We start from the raw sequence: 25,472 nt of genomic DNA, 5'->3' as shown, positions 1-25,472 counted from the left end.
TATTTTTTAATAAAATATACTACACTGTATCTTGGGGGCATTTGGGGCACATTTATAAAATCAACCAGAGAGCTGATCTAATTGCTACCGCAAGCTCACAGTAACAATAACCAGCTACTTGTAATGGCTGGTTATTTATCAAGCGCCCACACGATTAATTAGCGCTCCACTTGTAATATAGCCCTTAATCTCTTAAAAACAGTACACTGAGGGCTGTGTGTGTGGAAATGGGTCATACCTCCCAACCGGTAGAGAACCTACTTAACAGAGGTGCAAAAATAATTCCCCCTCCCTCGACTGTAATAACCAATAGAAATAAACATACATGCTTCTTTGTATGATTACACTGCACTGTATAATGATGTTTAACACAGATAATAACGATATAGGCACATACCTATGTATATACTGGCTGCTAGGGCCCCCCAGCACTTGGGCCCTGGTGCCATTGCACCTGTTGCACCAATGGTAGTCTCACCCCTACTCCCAAACTGTGACTATCTTGCAGGATGTGGGATGGTTTAGACATTGCTTTAATTGATGTAAAAAATTCTCAAAATTCCAAGATCTAAGAATAAGCAGTTATGCCACAAATAGGGCAGTTAGCAAGAAGGATATTGATAATTTACGTTTTATTTTTTTATTTGTGTAAATGAAGACAGAAGCAGATTTTGCACCAAACTGAAGCCCTGTTCTATACCAGATGGGCGAGCTAGGATTTCTGTTTGTTTTTACTGGCAATCATTCTATGTCTAGTTCCCTGCTGGCAGATGATTCGCATTAAACCAAAGAGATATCACTATGATGGACCAGAGCTAACTTTCATTTCATTTCTGCCATAAAACAACAGCTGCAGCAGAGCCGTCAGTGGGAGAAATAATTACATCTCAGCTAACCAAACTTAATAAAATCACAGCAAGGCAATATTTTATTTTCTGCTTTCAAAATGAACCAGGCTCATTTCTTCTTTATATTGTGTAAGGAACCACATTTAAAAATATATATAATTATTTTAGAATGTTATTACCAATTCCATTTGCATAAGATGCCCCATTAGCAGTATCTGATAATCACTATTACTATGGTAAAATTAATTTTAAACCAGCTAAATTACATTTTAATTTTGTCACATTTTATCTATGATAATATTGTTAAAATTCGCCATTCCTTTAAATTGCAAGAATAGACTCAGAGGCCAATTTATCAAAGGTCTTGAGGACTTGATCCGACAGTGCAGATCAAGTCCGCAAGACCTCGCTGAATGCGGAGAGCAATACGCTCTCCGTATTCAGCATTGCACCAGCAGCTCACAAGAGCTGCTGGTGCAATGCCGCCTCCTGCAGACTCGCGGCCAATGGGCCGCCAGCAGGGAGGTGTCAATCAACCCGATCATACTCGATCGGGTTGAACTGCAGCAATTCCTGTCCGCCTCATCAGAGCAGACGGACAGGGTTATGGAGCCGCAGTCTTTAGACCGCTGCTTCATAACTGGTGTTTCTGGCGAGTCTGAAGACTCGCCAGAAACACGGCTCTTCAAGCTCCATTCGGAGCTTGATAAATGGGCCTCATAATAATATTTAAAGGGACATAAAAGTGGAATATTAAAATGCTTTAATGTGTTAGAGCATTGTTTTGTTGCGTATTGCTTGCATACAACTGCAAATGGGTTAAACACACAGTTGAAGCCAGCTGCAGAGCATCAATTCACTACTAGGACATAGCTGAAAACATATTCAGTGTGACAAAGACAAGAGGCATATGTGTGTAGTCAATAATCAGCAGCTAGATCCTGTCAGTGCATTGCTGCTCTTGAGCCTACCTAGGTATGCTTTTCAACAAAGGGTAAAAAGATAAAGTACATTTGATAATTGAAAACTCTCCAAAAATTACTTCTGAACTATGAAAGTTTAATTTTCACTTTTACGTCCTTTTTAATTAAAAATATGGTGTACTTGATATTTTGTATTGTTTAGAAGGGTAGATAACGCCTTTACTACCCATTCCCAAGCTTTGCACAACCAAAATTGCTATATTAATATAATTGATAAATTTTAAACCTCTGCCTGCAGGCCGCCTCTTATCTCAGGGCATTTTATTAGCTTTTCACAGCCAGATAGTGCTAGTTAATGTGCGCCATATAGATAACATTGTGCTCACTCCCATAGAGTTATTCAGGAACAGCACTAATTGGCTGAAATGCAAGTTTGTAAAAAGCACTGAGATAAGGGGCAGTCTGCAGAGGCTTAGATACAAGGTAATCAAAAAGGTAAAAAGTATATTCATATAACAGTGTTGGTTAAGCAAAACTGGGGAATGGTTAATAAAGGTATTTTCTATTTTTTTAAACAATAACAATGTTCGAGTAGATTGTCCCTTATATTCCACCATCAAAAGCAATGTTCGTTAAATAATTGGTTGTGATCCAGTACTGGGTAGCAAGATGCATTTCTAGAGTATTTTGAGGCAAGGTTTGGGGAAATGCTTGTTTGTTTGTTTAATTTACTTCTATAAACCAAATGGCTCTCTGTACCAGGTAGCTAAAGAGTCACATGGACATTGAAATAACTTTTTGTTGTTGCAGAGAAAAAAATTTCTTTCATACAGGTGGGGAGAATCCACGATCCATTACTCCTGGGAATTACTCTTCTCTACCACTAGGAGGAGGTAAAGATTCCCAAACCCCAAGAGCCGTATAAAACTCCTCCCACCTCACACATACTTCAGTCTTTACTTTGCCCCTGCTGGAAGTGGTTGAAGAATGAAGATGTGCATTTGATTCTTCTGATAGAGGTGTTTTCATTCTTTTTTTGAGGCCCGGTTTCCCGTGAGAATAAAGTGCTTGTCAGAGGGATGTATGTGGGGTATGATTTAGACACATTTAGACACTCTATAGCTATGTTATGGGCACATTTTAGTTTATATATATTTGCTAATATATATGGCCTGGGACAGAATTCTTTACATTATTTTCTTTTTTTCTGTTTTGCGCATGTCAGCTTTGGTGCGCTTAGTTTGAATTTTGCATATCTGCCTTTGGGTTTACACTCGTTAGGGTTGCCCACGTCGGGTATTTGAATAGGACTATGAAGGAAAATAACCTATAAATCTACTGTAGACATAAACGGACGTTGATTAGTACGCTCTTTACTGGAACAAATACTCCAATGGATCACATATCTGAAACAGACTACAAAAATTACCTTTGCCTACAAAAAACAGAGAAACTTTTCTATGGGAGGCCCTGTCCTAAAACTTATTTCTCTATGTATGTGTATGTATGACAATACTGTGTCAGCTTTTTTTTTTTAACACCTGAGATCTCCTATCTTTTAGCCCTTATAACTTTTGTGTGCAATATTTGTATAAAATATTTTTTTAGATAGTGTTAATATGAGTGTAACTGTGCTGTGTAGTGTATTTTTGAAGTGCTTCATGAAACTTTTATGGTGCGGAAAACTGTTAACTACAGCTATTCAAGCATGGAAAGGATAAGACTTTTTCAAGAATTGATTGTGAAAAGACCATTTTGCATGTGGAAAACCCATACTGCACAACTTGTTATCTTGCCCTTAAAAAAGAAAGAAACAAAAGTTTGGATTAGAAACCATGGGCCAGATTACAAGTGGAGCGGTATTTAATGCTCCAGCTTGAACATTTGCTCAGCTAGAAGGAAGCTTCTTGAGCCCGTCGGGTAGGGTATTACAAGTTGAAAGTAAAATGTTTTTGCTTGTGCGCTAACCTGAGTTGCATAAAAAGACAAATTTAGAATGTCACTCATGCGATAACGTATTCCCCCATAGAAGTCGATGGAGCAAAAAATAAATGGAAAAAATCTAACACCCTACATGAGCGCAAACTTGACCTCATATTCTCTGGTGCCCTAACCCAACATGAAATATGAATATTTCACGCTCCAATATTCTTCACATAACAGAATATGTTCTATTTATTCATAAATACACATTTCTATATATATGATTTTTTTTGCACAAATATATATTGTTGCTCTTTATACGTTTACCTGTGTGGGGCAAAACACTACTATGTATACTGTACATAAAAGAGAAATATGATTTAAATTGGTTAAGGAATTACATTTATTTGTGTCTAGGGCAGCAAAACTGAAAAAAGGATAACTGGGTTGGGAATAAAAGTAGTAATTATAAAATTGCTACAGCTTTAAAGGGACAGCAAAGTCAGCATCAACACATTCACTACCAGGAATTTCAGAAAACAACTTGCTGCCAAATACAAATCCTATAAAAAAAATTGTTAACCTTTTCACAAATTTTGGGGGTTTTGACTGAAATTATTGACACACAATTACTGCAGTCATAAGACAAATGGTTGTATATGTGTCCCCTTTGTTCAGTAATAACATACAAGCTTTGGCAATTAGAAGACCACTTATTGCAGCTGCCCGCCACATTCCTAGCAGTGAAGGGGTTAATCATTTAGCTTGTAAGGTTAATATTTGCTCTAGTGTAGTGAGTATCATCCCACCTAACAGCTCCCATCCCCTGATCCCTCCCTAGCAACTCTTCCCCCCCACTGGTCACCATAATCTTAGGTACTGGCAGACAATCTGCTAGTATGCAATTTAGGGGTTTTATTTATTTATTTTCTTATTTTTTTTTTTAAAAACGTTCTGTAGTATAAGGCTCCATCCTTATTCTGCCACCTCCCTGATTCCCCTAACAGCTATTTAGCCCCCTCTCCCACTGCTATCCGCCATGTTTAATACTGGCAGTTGGTCTGTCAGTAATAAAATACATTTATTTTTTCATTTGTTTATTTTATATTGGAGTTCTTTTTTTCTGTTGCATAGGGTTACCTTCCCCCCACCAAGATTGTTCCCCCCCCCCCCGTAGTATAGGGTCCATCCATCCCTCCCTCTCCCTTCAATATCACTTTCTGTAGTGTAGGGTCCTATCCTTCCCTCTGGCTTTATAAAGAGGTTTACATAGATTAGGGGACCCCAATTTTCTCCTTCCCTCCAACCACTCCCACTCGGCACCGAAGAAAGATTCTACAGAGACTGAAACAAACAGTCTCACTCTCTGGAAAGATTGGCGATCTGCCTTCTGCACCCAGATGTAGTCTCTGATTTCTAAGAGGACAGCGAGAACCTAGCATGTGCTTCTGTGTTGGACGTAGGTACTGCGTCAACTAAATACTCTGAGCAAATTAGTGTGTGACATAGTATCTATGTCCATTTGGTTCAAGGGGTTAAACTTTCAATATTTGGAGAAAGTTTGCAGTTTTAAAAAAACTTTCCAATTGACTTATAATATCTAATTTTGTCACCCTTTGTTGAAAAGCATTCCTGTGTAGGTTTAGGAGCAGCAACAGGGATTTAGTTGCTAATCAGTGGCTGCACTTATATGATTCTTTTCATTTGCTCACCTGATGTGTTCAACTAGCTCCCTGTAGTGTATTGCTGCTAATTCAACAAAGAGAAGGAATGCTCTTGTGTTGTGGCAGAAAGAAAGGGGGAGAGACACAGAGAGAAAGAGCGTGAGAAAGGGGGCAGGAGTTGTTGTTCTAGACCATAACACTTGGGTAAAAAACACCTCTCTTACCATTGCCCTTACTAGGCACAAAGCACATGACACATGACATGCATAAAAAGGCAAATCACTCCCCAAGCACCAGCACAGAACCGTTACTGAAAAGAGACCATAAGAAGGTAGTGAGAGGGTTGAGTGAGGTTACAACTTCATTGCAAAACATAAATGGGGTGCTACATTATGTATCCTGCAATAAAGCAAGATTCCTTAAAGGGATATTTAACACCAATTTTCATATATAATTGCATATAATAGACATTACTATAAAAAGAATATGCACAAACACTGATCTAAAAATCCACTAGAAGCTCCTAATTTAGCACTATTGATGAGGTTAGGCTGGGACACCAACTGAACGAGGCTGAGAAAGCAGGAAGAGCAGACCCTCCCCCCATACCTCCCCTGAATATGAAAAAAACACATTACAAAAACAGGAGCAAGCAGGACTCTGTAGAATTGGGTCTACATCTGATACTTTGGGGCTTGGTTAGGAGTCAGAAAATCAGCATAATGTTATTTAAAAATAAGCAAAACTATACATTTTTATAAAAACACCCGCAGATGGGATAAATAAATGTATCATCTATAAAACATTTATGCAAAGAATAATCTAGTGTACAGTGTCCCTTAAAGACCCCAAATATTGTGTACTCATGTACTCTCAAACACAAAACAAATGGTATCAAATGGCGTATTACGTCTGCCGCACATCGATAAATGCAGACAGCATACTCTGACGGCATTTGCACAAGCAGTTCTTGTGCGGGCGGATTGATGTCTGCAGCCTCAGAGCAGGCCGACCATTAATGTAGCAGCGGTCTTTAGACCGCTGCTTCATAACTGCTGTTTCCGGCAAGTCTAAAGGCTTGCGCAGAAACAGGGGCATCAAGCTCTATTCGGAGCTTGATAATTCGGCCCCAGAGTCTCAGAGTTCCTATTTCATATCCGAGTGCCAAACAGCTTTCACCAAGGCTCCAGAGTTGGATATACAAAAAGTGGCAACAAAAGCCATGGTTTGATGTAAAAAAAAAAAGAATGATCAAACTTGTTTTTTTAATCAAAGCTAAATTCTCAAGACTCAAACCAGTTGAAGAAAAATGAATAACCAGTAATTTAATTGAATCATTATTGAGGCTTTGTTTTAGGAAAAACCAAGCCTATAGCTATATACTTTAATTCCTACCCAAAATCCCCTTTGTGCTAGTAACACATAGAAATGTGATGACTTAAACCTTTGGTGCAATTTAAATAAAGAGCAGTATTTTACTAAGTTTGTTACTAGAACGGTAACTTAAACTTGAACCTTCTTATATTGTCCCATAATTATATATATATATGTAGAATATATATATATATATATATATATATATATACCTATGTCTTCTGCATGAGACCTTGTAAAAAATCATCTGCATCCCACAGATACAATCATCAACATATGTATTGATAGGATCTTAAGATTTGATTATTCTGTTCAAATCATTCTGCCAATTTTGTTCTAATTTTATTTCTTAGATTTTTAGTAGCAATCTTAATGACTTAAATCTATAAAATATTTAAGAGATTTAGCTTTGCAATAGCCTGTAAATGATAAGGTATATTTAGATAAAAATATTATCCAATAAACATCATTATTTTTTCATGTCACTGACCTCTTCCTTTAGCCCATGTGTATGTTCGATTTGATGTACTGCTTCTTATGTCCTGAGTTAGGAGCTCTGGCTGTGGAGGCCTCAGCTGCAGTTCATTGGTTTTGCTTGATATTTTTATTGGCAAAATATATTTTGGCAGACCTTTGTAAAACCATGCTCCAGATCTCTTCCAAACCTACAAAACCACAGGAAAAATGAAAAAATAATAATAAATATTATAAAGACAATAACAATGAAGAATAATTGATGTATACATTTAGTTTACGTTGATTATATACTTATTTATTGAGTCAAAACTAGCAAAATACAAAAGCTTAGTGATAAATTGCAAGGGCTTACTAATGGAAAACTTAAAATATTTTCAGTTACTTTAAAGTTATGTTTAAGTGCTTTAGACACACACATACACACACACTTACATATATATATATATATATATATATATATATATATATATATATATATATATATATATATATATACACAGTATATATATATATATATATATATATATATATATATACACTGCTCAAAAAAATAAAGGGAACACTTAAACAACACAATGTATCTCCAAGTCAATCACACTTCTGTGAAATCAAACTGTCCACTTAGGAAGCAACACTGAGTGACAATCAATTTCACATGCTGTTGTGCAAATGGGATAGACAACAGGTGGAAATTATAGGCAATTAGCAAGACACCCCCAATAAAGGAGTGGTTCTGCAGGTGGTGACCACAGACCACTTCTCAGTTCCTATGCTTTCTGGCTGATGTTATGGTCACTTTTGAATGCTGGTGGTGCTTGCACTCTAGTGGTAGCATGAGACGGAGTCTACAACCCACACAAGTGGCTCAGGTAGTGCATCAGTGCGAGCTGTGGCAAGAAGGATTGCTGTGTCTGTCAGCGTAGTGTCCAGAGCATGGTGGCACTACCAGGAGACAGGCCAGTACATCAGGAGACGTGGAGGAGGCCGTAGGAGGGCAACAACCCAGCAGCAGGACCGCTACCTCCGCCTTTGTGCAAGGAGGAACAGGAGGAGCACTGCCAGAGCCCTGCAAAATGACCTCCAGCAGGCCACAAATGTGCATGTGTCTGCTCAAACGGTTAGAAACAGACTCCATGAGGGTGGTATGAGGACCCAACGTCAACAGGTGGGGGTTGTGCTTACAGTCCTCCACCGTGCAGGACGTTTGACATTTGCCAGAGAACACCAAGATTGGCAAATTCGCCACTGGCGCCCTGTGCTCTTCACAGATGAAAGCAGGGGCACACTGAGCACATTTGACAGACGTGACAGTCTGGAGACGCAGTGGAGAACGTTCTGCTGCCTGCAACATCCTCCAGCATGGCCAGTTTGGCAGTGGGTCAGTAATGGTGTGGGGTGGCATTTCTTTGAGGGGCCGAACAGCCCTCCATGTGCTCGCCAGAGGTAGCCTGACTGCCATTAGGTATCAAGATGAGATCCTCAGACCCCTTGTGAGACCATATGCTGGTGCGGTTGACCCTGGGTTCCTCCTAATGCAAGACAATGCTAGACCTCATGTGGCTGGAGTGTGTCAGCAGTTCCTGCAAGATGAAGGCATTGATGCTATGGACTGGCCCTCCCGTTCCCCAGACCTGAATCCAATTGAGCACATCTGGGACATCATGTCTCGCTCCATCCACCAACTTCACTTTGCACCACAGACTGTCCAGGAGTTGGTGGATGCTTTAGTCCAGGTCTGGGAGGAGATCCCTCAGGAGACCATCCGCCACCTCATCAGGAGCATGCACAGGCGTTGTAGGGAGGTCATACAGGCACGTGGAGGCCACACACACTACTGAGCCTCATTTTGACTTGTTTTAAGGACATTACATCAAAGTTGGATCTGCCTGTAGTGTGTTTTTCCACTTTAATTTTGAGTGTGACTCCAAATCCAGACCTCCATGGGTTGAAAATTTGGATTTCCATTTTTTAATTTTTGTGTGATTTTGTTGTCAGCACATTCAACTATGTAAAGAACAAAGTATTTAATTAGAATATTTTATTCATTCAGATCTAGGATGTGTTATTTTAGTGTTCCCTTTATTTTTTTGAGCAGTGTATATATATATATATATATATATATATATATATAAACGTAAAAGTCACAGCAGCACCACAGGATTTTCACCAAACATGTGCCAAAATGTATTGACGTTTTGGGAAACACACACTCCCCTATGGATTATCTATTTATATATATATATATATATATATATATATATATATATATATATATATATATATATATTTTATACATACATATATATACATACATATATATATATATATATATATATACACACACACAGTATATTTATGTAAAAGCATATATCAACTACAAACAACTGCATACAAAAGAATGTTTTAACCCCTTGAGTGCCATTCAGCAGTTCAAGCATTTGTTAGAAAATAATTTTAGTTTGCGGAAATGCCATAAAATGGGACAATCATGACCATATGAAATTAAAAAAAGGTGACTTTAGCTCTGACTTTTTTCATTTTTCTGTAGCTTGTGGGGTTTACTTTAGAGAGGGGGTTATGTGTAAGGTAGTGTAGATGTAGTTTGTGTTTGGAAGTGGCGGTTTACAGCATAATCACCTAACCACCCCCCCTTACCTATATGGGGTTTGATTAGGTGATTAGTGTTCGTTAGAATTTAGTAGGCCCTAATCATCTAACCACTCCACATACCTATTTGGGGGTTGATTAGGTGATTAGTGTTGGTTAGCATTTAGTAGGCCTTAATCACCTTTCCACCCCCCATACTTATATTGGGGGTGGTTAGGGGATTAGTTTAGGGCAGCTTAGGGGTTAAAAGTGTATTTTAGCATTTATCTACAATGTTTAAAATAGTATGCATTCTCATGAATGATGCATATTATTTTAAGTATTGTATATATAAAAAATTCTTTATTTTTTCATGTTGTGTTTATTATTGTAAAACAAATACCTTTTTTTAAATGTATATTTATGTTACAAAAGTTATTAGTATTACAATTGTATTATTATCTAACAGGCACGCAGTTATGTAATACTATAATTAAAATGCAACTGTTTTTTATAACATAAATATATATTTTAAAAATATATTTATATTTCATATGATAAACAAAAGCAAGAATATCTAAATTTTAATTTATATCCAATACTTAAAATAATATGCATTATGCATGACCATGCATATTATTTTAAAGATTGTGGGCTATATTAAAAGTGGAGCACAGTTAAGAGCTTTCGCTATATCGCTAATTGTGCAAGAAGTAAACTTTTATTAGCACGTCAAGTTGTGCTGATATTGTGAGTTGAAAGTAAAAAGTTATCACACTCACGCTAACCTGATGCATGAAAAAAGCGCAATAACCTATTCCCCCTTAGAAGTCAATGGAGAATAAAAAGTGGAGGGAAACTAAACACCACACTCACACGCAAACCCAATTGCATATTCTCATGTGAGCTAACCCAACAAAATATGAATATTTCACATTCCAATGTTCTGCACATTGCAGAATGTTTTATTTATTCATCAATACATATTTCTACATATATCTCATGGTATTTTAGTACAATATATATATATACCTTTATATACAGATATGTATAGGAATATCTATTTATAAATACATAGAACATACTCTGCTATGTGAAGAACATAGTTAAAACCTTTATTAACTATCGGCTAGATTACAAGTTTTTCGTTATGAGCGGCTCGGTGCTAACTTGCAAGTTATTTTCACCGCTCACCTCCCTACAGAGTTGGAATTACAGGTTTGCAAAATCCCGGCGCTAGCGGGCAATATTGCAGCGTAAAGCAAAATTGAGCTCCATACCACACTCCAATACCAGCGCTGCGGTGAGCTGGTTTTATGTGCTCATGCACGATTTCCCCATAGACATCAATGGGGAGAGCTGGCTAAAAAAAAGCCTAACACCTGCAATAAAGGAGCGTACAGCAGCCCCATTGATTCCTATGGGGAAATTAAATTTATGTTTAAACCTAACACCCTAACATGAACCCGAGTCAAAACACCCCTAATCAGCCGCCCCCGACATCGCCGACACCTACATTACATTTATTAACCCCTAATCTGCTGCCCCCGACATCGCCTACACCTACATTATATTTATTAACCCCTAATCTGCCGCCCGACATCGCTGACACCTTCATTATACCTATTAACCCCTAATCTGCCGGCTCAATATCGCCGACACCTACATTACACTTATTAATCCATAATCTGCCGCCCCCAATGTCGCCTCCACCTACCTACACTTATTAACCCCTAATCTGCAGCCCCTAACATCGCCGCCACCTACCTACATTTATTAACTCCTAATCTTCCACCCCCAACATCGCCGCCACTATACTAAAGTTATTAAACCCTAAGTCTAACCCTAACCCCTACTAACTTTAATGTAATTAAAATACATCTAAATAAAACCTACTATGAATAACTAAATAATTCCTATTAAAACTAAATACCTGTAAAATAAACCCAAAGCTAGCTACAATATAACTAATAGTTACATTGTATCTAGCTTAGGTTTTATTTTTATTTCACAGTTAAGTTTGTATTTATTTTAACTAGGTAGACTAGTTAGTAAATAGTTATTAACTATTTACTAGCTACATAGTTAAAATAAATACAAATTTACCTGTAAAATAAAACCTTACCTGCTTTACACTAACACCTAACCTTACACTACAATTAAATAAATTACATTTATTAAATACAATGAACTAAATTACAAAACACCCCACTAAATTACACAAAATAAAAAAGAAATTATCAAATATTTAAACTAATTACACCTAATCTAATAGCCCTATCAAAATAAAAAAGCCCCCCCCCCAAATAAAAAAAACCTAGCCTAAACTAAACTGCCAATAGCCCTTAAAAGGGTCTTTTGCAGGGCATTGCCCCAAAGAAAACAGTTCTTTTACCTGTAAAAAAAATACAAACAACCCCCCAACAGTAAAACCCACCACCCACAAAACCAAACCCCCCAAATAAAATCCTAACTAAAAAACCTAAGCTCCCTATTGCCTTTTTCCGCCCAAACCCTAAGCTAAAAATAAAACCCACCCAATAAACTCTTAAAAAAACCTAACACTAACCCCTGAAGATCCACTTACAGTTTTTGAAGACCCGACATCCATCCTCAACGAAGCTGGGAGAAGTCTTCATCCAAGCGGCAAGAAGTCTTCATCCAAGCGGCAAGAAGTGGTCCTCATGATGGGCAGAAGTTTTCATCCAGACGGTATCTTCTATCTTCATCTATCCGGCGCGGAGCGGCTCCATCTTCAAACATCCGGCGCGGAGCATCCTCTTCTTTCCACGGCTCTTCTCGAAAGAAGGTTCCTTTAAGTGACATCATCCAAGATGGTGTCCCTTGAATTCTGATTTGCTGATAGAATTCTATCAGCCAATCGGAATTAAAGGTGAAAAAATCATATTGGCTGATGCAATCAGCCAATAGGATTGAGCTTCAATCCTATTGGCTGATCCAATCAGCCAATAGGATTGAGCTCACATTCTATTGGCTGTTCCAATCAGCCAATATAATGCGAGCTCAATCCTATTGGCTGAATGTATCAGCCAATAGGATTGAAGCTCAATCCTATTGGCTGATTAGATCAGCCAATAGGATTGTTTCACCTTTAATTCCGATTGGCTGATAGAATTCTATCAACCAATCGGAATTCAAGGGACACCATCTTGGATGACGTCCCTTAAAGGAACCTTCATTCTTCAGTCGCCGTCGTAAGAAGAGGATGCTCCGCACCGGATGTCTTGAAGATGGAGCCGCTCCGCGCCGGATGGATGAAGATAGAAGATGCCGTCTGGATGAGGACTTCTGCTGGCTTGGATACAGACTTCGACCCACTTGGATGAAGACTTCTCTCAGCTTCGTTGAGGACTTCTTACTGCTTGTATGAAGACTTCTGCCGCTTTGTTGAGGATGGATGTCAGGTCTTCAAAAACTGTAAGTGGTTCTTTGGGGGTTAGTGTTAGGTTATATTAAGGGTTTATTGGGTGGGTTTTATCTTTAGATTAGGGTTTGGGCGGAAAAAGAGCTAAATGCCCTTTTAAGGGCAATGCCCATCCAAATGCCTTTTTCAGGGCAATGGGGAGCTTAGGTTTTTTATTTGGGGGTGTTGATTGTGTGGGTGGTGGGTTTTATTGTTGGGGGTTGTTTGTATTTTTTTTTTCACAGGTAAAAGAGCTGATTTCTTTGGGGCAATGCCCTGCAAAAGGCCCTTTTAAGGGCTATTGGTAGTTAAGTTTAGGCTAGGGTTTTTTTATTTTGGGGGGGCTTTTTTATTTTGATAGGGCTATTAGATTAGGTGTAATTAGTTTAAATATTTGATTATTTCTTTTTTATTTTGTGTAATTTAGTGTTTGTTTGTTTTTGTAATTTAGTTCATTGTATTTAATAAATGTAATTTATTTAATTGTAGTGTAAGGTTAGGTGTTAGTGTAAGACAGGTTAGGTTTTATTTTACAGGTAAATTTGTATTTATTTTAGCTAGATAGTTAGTAAATAGTTAATACTAACTATTCTACTTAGTTAAAATAAATACAAACTTACCTGTGAAATAAAAATAAAACCTAAAATAGCTACAATGTAACTATTAGTTATATTGTAGCTATCTTAGGGTTTATTTTACAGGTAAGTATTTAGTTTTAAATAGGAATTATTTAGTTATTAATAGTAGGTTTTATTTAGATTTATTTTAATTACATTAAAGTTAGTGGGTGTGAGGGTTAGGGGTTAATAACTTTAGTATAGTGGGGGCGACATTGGGGGCGGCAGATTAGGGGTTAATAATATTTAACTAGTGTTCGTGATGCGGGAGTACCGAGGTTTAGGGGTTGATATGTTTATTCTAGATTAGGGGTTAATAATTTTATTTTAGTGTTTGAGATGCGGGAGGGCCTCGGTTTAGGGGTTAATAGGTAGTTTATTGGTGTTAGTGTACTTTTTAGCACTTTAGTTATGAGTTTTATGTTACAGCTTTCTAGCTACTGACTTTCAGTTTATGGTATGGATCTTGACGGTATAGGCTGTACCGCTCACTTTTCGGCCTCCCAGGCAGACTCGTAATACAGGCGCTATGGAAGTCCCATTGAAAAAGGACTTTTTGAAAGCTGCAGTAGTTACGTTGCGTTACAGCCAAAAAAGTGTGCGGTGCAGCTATACCTGCAAAAATCGTAATACCAGCGGTAGTGAAAAAGAGCCTTAAAGCTGCTTTTTCACTCATACCGCAAAACTCGGAATCTAGCCGTATGAATATTGCATAATTGTTCTTTTATTGTTTTCATGTGCAACTGCAAAGGGTTTCAATGCACTTATACTGTATATATATATATATATATATATATGTATGTCTGTAAATACATATAAACACACATATAAATACATATGTACATATATATATATATATATATATATATATATAGTGTATATATATATATATATATATATATATACAGTATATATATATATATAAATAGCCATCTTTAGAGATGTATATGTATGTATCTGAAAGTTAAAAAGCACTTTGCCTGCTTAGCTCATGACACATCATTTAAACACTGTTTAAAAATGTAAGTGGCATAGCTCCTATAGTTATAATGGGAGGTTTACTATTTAGTAAAATTACTTAAGTAATTTAGGTGGTATTAGGGAGACTTAGCAAGGCGTTTCAGTGTAGGTTAGGCATGAGATAGGTGTAGTTAGTCAGGGGGTGTTAGCTGGGTTGTACAGGGGGAGTGTAGGTTAGCTCTGACGTAGGTTTAGGCAGTCGGTAGTAGGTAGCAAAGCGGAGCAGGGGGAGTGTAGCTTAGATGTGATGTAGGTATAGGCATTCAGGGGGAGTTAGCAGGGATTGCTAGGGAGTGTAGGCTGCACTTTGATTCAGATATATATCGCCAAAGTTCAAATCAGCGAAGTGCAGGTTGTAAGGATGGTAGCGGCCATGTTTGTCTCGCCAGCTATTAGCTGTAGATACTTACATCTCCTGAGACAAGTAGCATAGGTGTAGTGCAACTTAGGTGCCACCGGCAATATTTTCAGTGTGCCCACTTCAAATAGTTCCCCCCTGGCCACAGCAAAAAGCTGACGAGTAGTGATGTTGACGATGCTTCTGGTGAAGTCACCCTCCCATTGACTTCTAAGGGAGGGACATCGCCGCTTGCCGGCACTGCTCGACCACACCTCTTTTTAAAAAAAATATCTACAGTCCAATAGACTGCGAGGCTGACAAGGTCAGAAAGGCAGTTTCTCATCAGTCTGTCAATGTTTCAAATATCAGGGCCTTAGAAACAAGCGCCTAGATTACAAGTTTTGCGGTATAGAGGTTGCGAAACGAACGCAACAAAGATGCGTTATTTCACCCTCCATAGCGCTGCCATTACAAGTTTCTAAAAGCCGTCTTGTGCTTGCGATATGGTGGCGATAAGTTCCATACCGCACAAAATTCAAGGGCTGAGAATATGTGCTTCTGCACGTTTTCCCCATATACATCAATGGGGAGAGAGCGTTAGAAAAAACTAATACCTGAAGTGCGGAATGGCGATCACCATAACGCAACCAATATATGTTTATGGGGAAAAAAGTTAAATTTAAACCTAACACCATGACATAAACGCCATGTTTTACACCCCTAATCTGCCGCCCCCGACATCGCCAACACTGAAATAAAGTTATTAATCCCTAATCTGCCGCTCCCGACATTGCCACCACTAATAAAAGTTATCAACCCCTATTCCCCCGCACCCCAACATCGCTGATACTATAATAAAGCTATTAACCCCTATTCCGCCGCTCCCAAACATCGCCGCCACTAAATAAAGTTATTGACCCCTAAATCTCTAGCCTCCCACATCACTGCCACTAAATAAACGTATTAACCCCTAAACCAACAGCCCCCCACATCGCAAAAAACTAAATTAAACTTTTAACCCCTAAACCTAACAACCCCCTAACTTTAAATTAAAATTACAATATCCCTATCTTAAAATAAATAAAAACTTACATGTGAAATTAAAAAAGCCTAAGTTTAATAATAGGGGGGATTTCAATTTGGTTCGCTCTCCAAGGCCTTTCAGAACTTGATGGCTCAATATCAGTTATATGACGCATGGAGAGCTATAAATTCAGTTGAAAAAAAATAATTTATATAATAATAATTTATAATAAATTAAAACTTTTTACTCAAATCCCCACAAGTCTTTTTCTAGGTTAGATACCTTCTTTGTCTCTCCTAGGTTCATTGATAAGGTCACTTCTGCCAGGATTCTGATGTCTTATTGGTCTGACCATCAGGCGGTCACGGTGGGCTTTGGCTCATGTTCTGATTCAGGAGTATTTTCGTGGAAGCTAGCCAACTGGCTGCTTAGTTCCCCCAAACAGAAAGTTGAGATAGATGAAGTAATGATTTCTTTTCTAAAAATTATGGAGAAACCTCAACACAGACACTATGGGCAGCTTTTAAAGCATTCATCAGAGGTTATTTCTTTAAACAGGAGGCCGTAGCTAGGAAAAAAAGAGGAGGGTCCTTGGCCGTATTAACATGCCGCTTAATAGAACTGCAGAAGCTTCTAGAAGATAAATTTTCACATCAGGTAAATGATCAGATCCTTATATTAGAAAGTTGGAGATTGAGAGAGTGCAAAGAACATTAGAGAGATTTAAACAGATATTTTACTATAGTAATTATAAGGTATCTACTCAATTAGCTAGTAAGCTTCATAACAGGACAGCACAACGTAGAATTTGAGCATTGAAAGAAGGTCCTAACCTCTGGACTGCTCCAGGAGATATAGGTAGAACCTTTCAGAGGTATTACAGTTCTCTTTATAATTTAAACACTCTAGATAGAGAACAGCAACCAAACAGAAACCAAATAAAGCAATATCTAGAGACTCTCAATCTCCCAATTTTGTCCCTAGACAACATAGAATTGATGAAAGAGTCGATCTCCTTAGAGGAACTCAATATTGTGTTGAAGGATATAAAATTGGGTAAGGCCCCAGGCCCAGATGGCTTTTCTGGTAGATTTTATAAGAACTTCAGTGAACTTCTACGATTTTTTAATGAAATTTTTGTCTCAGGTAATTTAAGATCGGAGTTTCTAGAAGCATTGATTATTACCCTATTGAAACCAGATAAAGACCCCCAAAATTGTGGGAGCTATAGGCCGATCTCTTTGATAAATATCGATACTAAGATATACTCAAAACTTTTGGCCAACCGTCTGGCTGATACACGGCGATCAGGTGGGCTTTATTCCAGGGAGAGAAGGTCCAAATAATACGAGAAGACTCATGCACATATTTTCAGAGGTTAAAAGAAAAGGAATCCCACTCCTTGCCCTGTCGCTTGATGCTGAAAAGGCCTTTGACAGGGTGAGGTGGGATTACTTATGGGAGGTATTAGAGGTATTTGCTGTCCCAGTGGAACTCAGAATGGCAATTAAGGCGTTATACTCGTCCCCCACGGCGAGAGTTAGGGGAATAGACTTTATGTCCCATACATTTGATATTTCAAATTGCACACACCAAGGATGCCCTTTGTCATCACTCTTGTTTGCTTTGGCGGTCGAGCCCTTGGCACAGGTGATTAGACAGAATGGAAATATAAGAGGAGTACAGTTTGGAAATTCCCAACATAAAATAGCTTTATTCGCTGACGACGTCACACTCCTACTGACTTCTCAATGTACTTCTTTACCGGCGGTTATGTCCACATTAAAACTCTTTGGAGGCCTTAGCTATTATAAACTAAATGAGACAAAAACAGAGGTGTTACATATTAATGTGGAGAGGCCAGATCTGATGTTCCTCCAGAGTAGGTATAAATTTAATCAATCAGCAGATTACATTAAACGTTTAGGAGTTTTCCTAGGACCTAGTATCCCAGTCGTAATATCGAAAAACTTTACAGATAGATTGTCCGAGTTTAAAAAACTATTGAACTCTTGGGAATATGCTGAAATCTCTTGGACAGGCAGAGTAGCAGCGATAAAAATGACATCCCTCCCTAAGATCACATACTTATTCCGGTGCATCCCATTACAAGTCCCCGGAACCCTGTTGAATAAATTACAGGGTATAGTGTCTGAATATGTGTGGAGAGGGAAGAATCTGCGTGTTGCTAGGACATTATTGCATAGACCGGTAGATAGGGGAGGTTTTGCCATGCCAAATTTGATCCATTATCATGAAGCAGCACGTTTGTCCCACATCTTAGAATGTGGTAGCTCAGCAAGTGTCTTTAGGTGGCAGGAGGTGGAGCAGGCCCTTTTACCTCATCCACTTGAACTCTCAGATTTGTTGTGGATACCTACTCACCGTAGACGGTAGTTGGGAAATGATCACCCCATACTGCTCGACAATCTGAATTGTTGGGACAGAATTAAGCATTTCGAGGGGGTTGCTCCTCATCCTTCACCATTACACCCTCTCAGAAGTATAACAAAATGCATGCAGGAAACTCATGATTCTTTATGGGTGAAGTGCGAAGGTAGTTGCATGATGGAGCTTTACGAGGATGGTAGATAGATTAACGCAAGTTATTTCATTACCAGATTTAACTTACCTCAGAAATACCATTTTGAAATATTCTGACTATTTAGCATGATGAGAGCTTGGAGATTCATGGGAAAGGCCCCAAGGGAGGTAACAAAATGGGAAAAAGTATTGCAGTTAAGTAGCAAACCAAGGGGAACCATTTCATTCCACTATCATATTATGTCAGAAGGACATTTAGAGAATATATCGAACCCCCAGAGAGCTTGGGAAATTGAACTAGGTTTCACAGTCGACACCCGTATTTGGAACAGAGAGCTGGCATTCTCGAGGAAAGTTCTTCACAATGTGGCTCTTAGAGAGCTTCATTATAAGGTGACGACGAGGTGGCATCTAGTCCCTGCAAGGCTACATAAGATATTTCCGAACTCCTCCCTATTTTGTTGGACAAACTGTGGTCAATTGGGGGAATGGACCCATATTTGGTGGGACTGCCCCAGAATTGAGCCACTGTGGAGGAAATGTTTTAAAATTCTAAAAGATTTAAATTATAATATACCTTTTACACCTATCGCTGGTTTATTACACTTAATTTTCCCAAAATTGATTTTCCCAAGGAAACACTTACTTATTTACCTATTCACTTCGGTAAAACTACTTATCGCGAGAGCGTGGAAACAGATTTCGCCTCCCACAATTCAGGAAGTCATCTCACATATGGCATACACACAAAACATGGAGGAATATGTTTTTAGAATACAGGATAGACTGCATATTCATCTTGACACTTGGTACCAATGGAATGAAATGTTCCAGATCTAGTGAATCTTTCCTCTAATGAGCGGCAGCCACACAAAATATTTCTTATGATGAACCTGGTCTATAGTCAGATTGCTTTAGTTTAGTCTCAGCCATACCCTTTCCCCTATTTCCCCTCCAAATATTTTACCCCTCCTTCCCCCTTACTGCCTTTATTTCTTCTCTTCCACCCCCTTCCCCTCCCCTCCCCCCCCCCTCTCTGCACAAATTGAGATAAAGAGACTGTTAGCCTCCGGGTTTAATACGAGTTATCATTCTTTTTGTACAGGTTAATTAAGTGTATCACTCCAGTGCAGTTAAAGAGCTAAAGTGGAAATATTGATTGAGAAAGTAATATTATGACTGTGTTTTGTTAAGCTATGCATTTTATATTAAACATTTGAGTTTAAAAAATATGTGTACAGCTACGTAACATAAGATGATGTAAATTCATCTCTCCAAGAAGGGTTACAATATGTAACATATTACTGATGTATTACTAAAAGTCAAGATAACCTTTTCTGTTTTGTTTATCTCAATTATATACACATCAAGGTTGTTTTATTGATGATGTATTTATATGTTTGGTACCTGAATAAAATAAAAATTTATATATAAAAAAAAGCCTAAGTTTAAACTAACAATTAACCTAACATAACTATTATACTAAAATTAAAATAACTACCAATTAAATAAACTAAATTACACATAAAAAAAACTAACACTACTAAAAAAGTTTGTCTAAAATTAAAAAAAAAAATACTACATTACAAAAAATAACAAACACTAAAGTCTTTATCCATCCAGGCGGCGTCTTCTATCTTCATCCAGGCGGCATCTTCTATCTTCATCCCGGCAGCGTCTTCCATCTTCATCCCAGTGGTGCGGAGCGGGTCCATCCTTGAAGACATAGGTGCGGAGCGTCCTCTTCATACGGTCACCGCCGTACACTGACTCTTCAATGCAGGGGAGCCTTTTCAAAATGGCGTCCCTTCCATTCCTATTGGCTAATTTGATTTTTGAAATTAAAATAAGCCAATAGGATGAGAGCTACAGAAATCATATTGGCTGTTCAAATCAGCAAATAGGATGAGAGCTACTGAAATTCTATTGGCTGATTTGAATAGTCGCTCGCTGTCTCCTTCCTCTGATGCCGCTCACTGGTCTGCTGGTGCGAATCTGCACCTATGTATGTCTCACCTCACTTCCTATACCTTGCCCAAGTATAGGTGTTACTGTGTGTGCTCCTGGGTGCTTATTGCTATTGAATTGCTGGATTGCTTTATCATTATTGTCTGACAACTCTGCCTGTTTAACCCCTGAATTGCTAGGTTGCCTAATTGTTACTGAACGCTGCCTGTTTAACCCCTGAATTGCTGGATTGTCTAATTATTACTGAACTCTGTCTGTTTGACCACTCTGCCTGTTTAACCCCTGAATTGCCTAATTGTTACTGTCTGACCATACTCTGTTGTTTAACCCCTGAACTGCCAGATTGCCTTACTGCCGCTGAACTCTACTTGCCTCTGACCACTTTACTAATTAACCCCTGAACTGCCGGATTGCCTCATTGTGGCTGAACTTTGCTTGCCTGTTTACTTTCCAGTTATTCTCTGTAGTGCCGAGAAGGATTGACCCTCTACTGTGAGTACTGTTACCTCATTTACTTTATTCTCTTGTTCTGGGATATTTGCTTATTCTTCCACTTGATGCCAGGATAAGAAGACTACTGGCCAAGTTTGGTCTGATAGGGAAATATCCCATGAGCATTACAACTGCCTTACACACAACTCCAATCAATCTCTTAAAATGAAACCATAGGGAGACTAAATACACACAGAGAGAAACACACTAGCAGGAACGAACAACTGGCTCAATACCATTGTTAGCCTGTTCTGTGGTGATTTACCAACTGGGTGCAGCTTATTTTAGCCCAGTAAAGCTTTTCACAGAGTAGAACTTTCCTGTAGTATATCAGTCTGACCCCACCTATTACAGTCAGTCCAGCGCCGAAATACCAGGCAATTCACTCTGAACAAGGAACATAGCAACTCCAGACTATCGTTTCTGCCTTCATTAGGCCTCGTCAGTGAGGTGTAGCCATATTGCACACTGAGCAAGGAGTCTACGTCTGGATTACCCTTTTTCCCATAGGGAGACTAAATACACACAGAGAGAAGAACACTCACAGGAACGAACAACTGGCTCAATACCATTGTTATCCTGTTCTGTGGCGATTTACCACCTGGGTGCAGTTACATGCTCTACCTTAGGTGCTTTGTGGAAGTTACATTAAAACCATTATTTACTTAACGTCGTGCCACATTATTTAACCCCTTAAGGACCAACCACATACCCTGTACGTACACTGGTCTTTCTATGGGGCTTGATTTTTTGAAAGTGAGACCGTGGTATTTCAGGAGGCCTGCTGCAGAGGTCATAATAGCACGGTCTTGCCATTGGCTGAGAGACCTGCTCTATTATGGCCTGAAAAACCCTTAATGACCAGCGACATACAGGAATATGTTGAAGTCATTAAGGGGTTGATTTTTTTTTTTTTTTATGTATGGTGTAGTATCACTGAATGATACCTACCCCGAGGAGGCTACGCATGAGCCAGTAAATATATGACACGCCGGTTAAACAGACCAAGTTGTGCTCTGCTACATCTGAGTATGGATGTTGGTTATTATTTAAGCCTAAATTTGCAACAGTATTACGCTATTTTGTGCGTTTTCTCTTTTTTTCCTTTACCTTCAGGAAGTGACAACATAAACAGACTATACCAAGGACATTATTTGGAACTTTTATGAGTTTCATATATCCTTTAAATCACATACAGGTAGATTATGAGTTATGCGCAATAGAGGGTATGTAATGAATGCAACAAAAGTTGCGTAATTTCACCCTCCATAGCACTGCCATTTTAAGTTTTCAAACAGCTGGCTTGTGCATGCGATATGGTTGTGTTGAGCTCCATACCGCACAAAATACAAGCGCTGTTTTGACGTGCTCATGCACGCTTTCCCCATAGACATCAATTTTTTGGGGGGTTGGTTGGGTGGTGTGTTTTACTGTTGGGGGGTCTTTGTGTTTTGTTTTTTTACAGGTAAAAGAGCTGATTTCTTGGGGCAATGCCCTACAAAAGACCCTTTTAAGGGCTATTGGTAGTTTATTGTAGGCTAGGGGGTTTTGTTTATTTTGGGTGGGCTTTTTTATTTTGATAGGGCTTAGGTGTAATTCTTTTTTTGTTGTTGATAATTTCGTTTGTTATTTTTCGTAATTTAGTGTTTGTTATTTTTTGTAATTAGATACTTTGCAATTTTTATAGTAGGATTAGGGGTTTTAATGTGTATTTTAGTTTTCTTTAATTGGTAGTTAATTTTAGTTTTATAATTATATTAGTTTAATTGTTAGTTTAAACTTAGTTTTTTTCATTTGAGAGGTAAGTTTTAATTTAAGATAGGAAAATGGTAATTTTAATATAAAGTTAGGGGGCGTTAGGTTTAGGGGCCAATTACAATATATAATTTGTTCTGGCTCATGAATTACACCCTGTATTATATAAAAACAATCATAAAAACAATGATAACTATTTTTTTTCGTTACAAGACATAAAGAAAAGCGAACATGATATGTGCAAATTTGCCTGTTTCAATCATATTTCCCAAGAAGCTGTTTAAACGTGATATATATATATATATAGATTCTGATATGGAAATTGGTTTTAAAGCCTATTTTTAAACATGTGGAAATCCAATGACATCCCTAGAACTGTGCTTTTTTGGGGGGCACTTCCAAGAGGCCCACCAAAGATTGTGGATGTGGCCTCAGTAAAGGGCAAGCCTGGGCATGTCATGGGATTGGGCATACCACTGGAAGGGCCAGCTGGAGCTGTTGATGTGCCATGGCAGAGTGGTGGTGGGAAGTCACTGTTGGGGGGGGGAGATGGAAGGGCTAGCCATCTCCCCCCCAACAGTGCTTAAGTAGCTGGCATACTTAAGGGTTATTGTAAACTGTCATTGTGAAGGCACACTGAAGCTGGCACTGTACACTGGTACTCAGAATGCTTATTATAGGTGGCACAGTCAGTGATAACTGTACAATAGTATAGAAAAATACACAAGAGTTGGCAGAGTCAGGCATTATTGTAAACTGGTATTTTTGCATGTGCCCCCCTGTCAAATACTGCCTAGGTCCCTTAGTCTTATTACAGAACCATTTCTGATTAAACATAAATACATTCTTATGCATTTAGAGCAGCCTGATTTGGAACCTAAACTGAAAAATCAGTCAGCTATCATCCATTATTAGTATTATTAGTTTATCTACTTATTTTCACTTTCCCAGATTCTCTATACTGAAATATACAATTATGGGACAGATTAAGAGTTTGTGCGCAAGCGATATCAGGTTTTCACAATCGTTTGTGCACAGGTTAAATGCATCCCCAGAGCTTTGGTTAACTGTTTAAAAAAAAAAGTTCCCCAAAACACATCAAAAATACATTAAAAGTACACTTACTCTCATAATAACATGAACAGGCAAATGGCTTTAACATTGAGATACAATTATATACAGGTAGCCCTCAGTTTACGCCGGGGTTAGGTTCCAGAAGGAATGGTTGTAAATCGAAACCGTTGTAAATTGAAACCCTGTTTATAATGTAAGTCAATGGGAAGTGAGGGAGATAGGTTCCAGGCCCCTCTCAAAATTGTCATAAGTAACACCTAATACATTATTTTTAAAGCTTTGAAATGAAGACTTTAAATGCTAAACAGCATTATAAACCTTATAAAATAATCACACAACACAGAATATATAATTAAACTAAGTTAAATTAACAAAAACATTTGCTAAACAGCATTACACACCTAATACAATAATCACACAACACAAACTTCACTTACATTTTTCTGCAAACATTTCTTTCTATGCATTCCAATCTGGACTGATTTATAGACAGGAAGATCGTGTTCCTTTGAAATCTGCTCGATAGCTCAGGTCTGGTTAAACTGATTAATTTCAGCTTGCTTGGCTTTGCTGCAACACAAGCGGACAGCTCCACCTACTGGCTATTTTAATAAATGCACTGCTTCTCAATGCTTTTCAATAGCAGTCACATGACTGGAAAAAAAGGTTGTTATTCTGAAACGGTGTAAATTGAACCGTTGTAAAATGAGGGCCACCTGTACAGTCATGGCCAAAAATATTGGCACCCCTGCATTTATGTCAGATAATGCACCACTTCATCCAGAATATTTTTGCAATTACAAATGTTTAGGCATTCTCATGTTTTTTTCTTTTGTTTGTATTGGTATGAAACAAAAAAGAGAAAAAAAGCAAAAGCTGATACATTCCACACAAAACTCCAAAAATGGACTGGACAACATAATTTTTTTTTCTTCAATATTCCTATTTAATTAATTGTTGTAACTATCTATTTACGGTAAATATTTCACATTCCAATGTTCTGCACATTGCAGAATATGTTCTTAGTATTTCTAAATAGTTATTCCTATAAATATCTATACTTAATATACTATAAAGAATCATAGATAGATAGATATTGTACCAAAATACCATTTTATATATATATATATATATATATATATATATATAAACGATAAAGAAGGGATCCAGGCGTATTCTCCAAGTCCATTAAAAAAAGAGTTTTATTGTCATCAATTAAAATATATAGGATATAGGCTTGAAAACAGAGCTGCCAATAAGTTTAAAAGTCAACACCTTGTCTTACATGTTTCAGCCTCCACGGCCGTAATCATAGACATACTCCCTTAGCATATGGGAGGTGTTTTTATAGGGCTATCCTCCGCCCAGTTAAAAACAATACTGATTACCAAGGACAATACGAATTCAAATTCTCCTCTC

General features: G+C 38.1%; 1 protein-coding gene across 1 annotated transcript in view; it reads right to left on the bottom strand.

The window, feature by feature from the left end:
* The window catches only part of RPH3AL (rabphilin 3A like (without C2 domains)), a 599,751-nt gene that overhangs the window by 186,971 nt on the left and 387,308 nt on the right, over window positions 1-25,472 (bottom strand). The window contains exon 7 of the mRNA XM_053707379.1: window positions 7,223-7,397. Within this exon, the coding sequence (XP_053563354.1) occupies window positions 7,223-7,397 (175 nt within the window). The remainder of the gene's footprint in view (window positions 1-7,222; window positions 7,398-25,472) is intronic.

The sequence above is a fragment of the Bombina bombina genome, chromosome 3 (genome assembly GCF_027579735.1).
Source record: "Bombina bombina isolate aBomBom1 chromosome 3, aBomBom1.pri, whole genome shotgun sequence".
In the NCBI taxonomy this organism is placed as follows: domain Eukaryota; kingdom Metazoa; phylum Chordata; class Amphibia; order Anura; family Bombinatoridae; genus Bombina; species Bombina bombina.
This window is presented reverse-complemented; position numbering and strand designations above follow the sequence as displayed.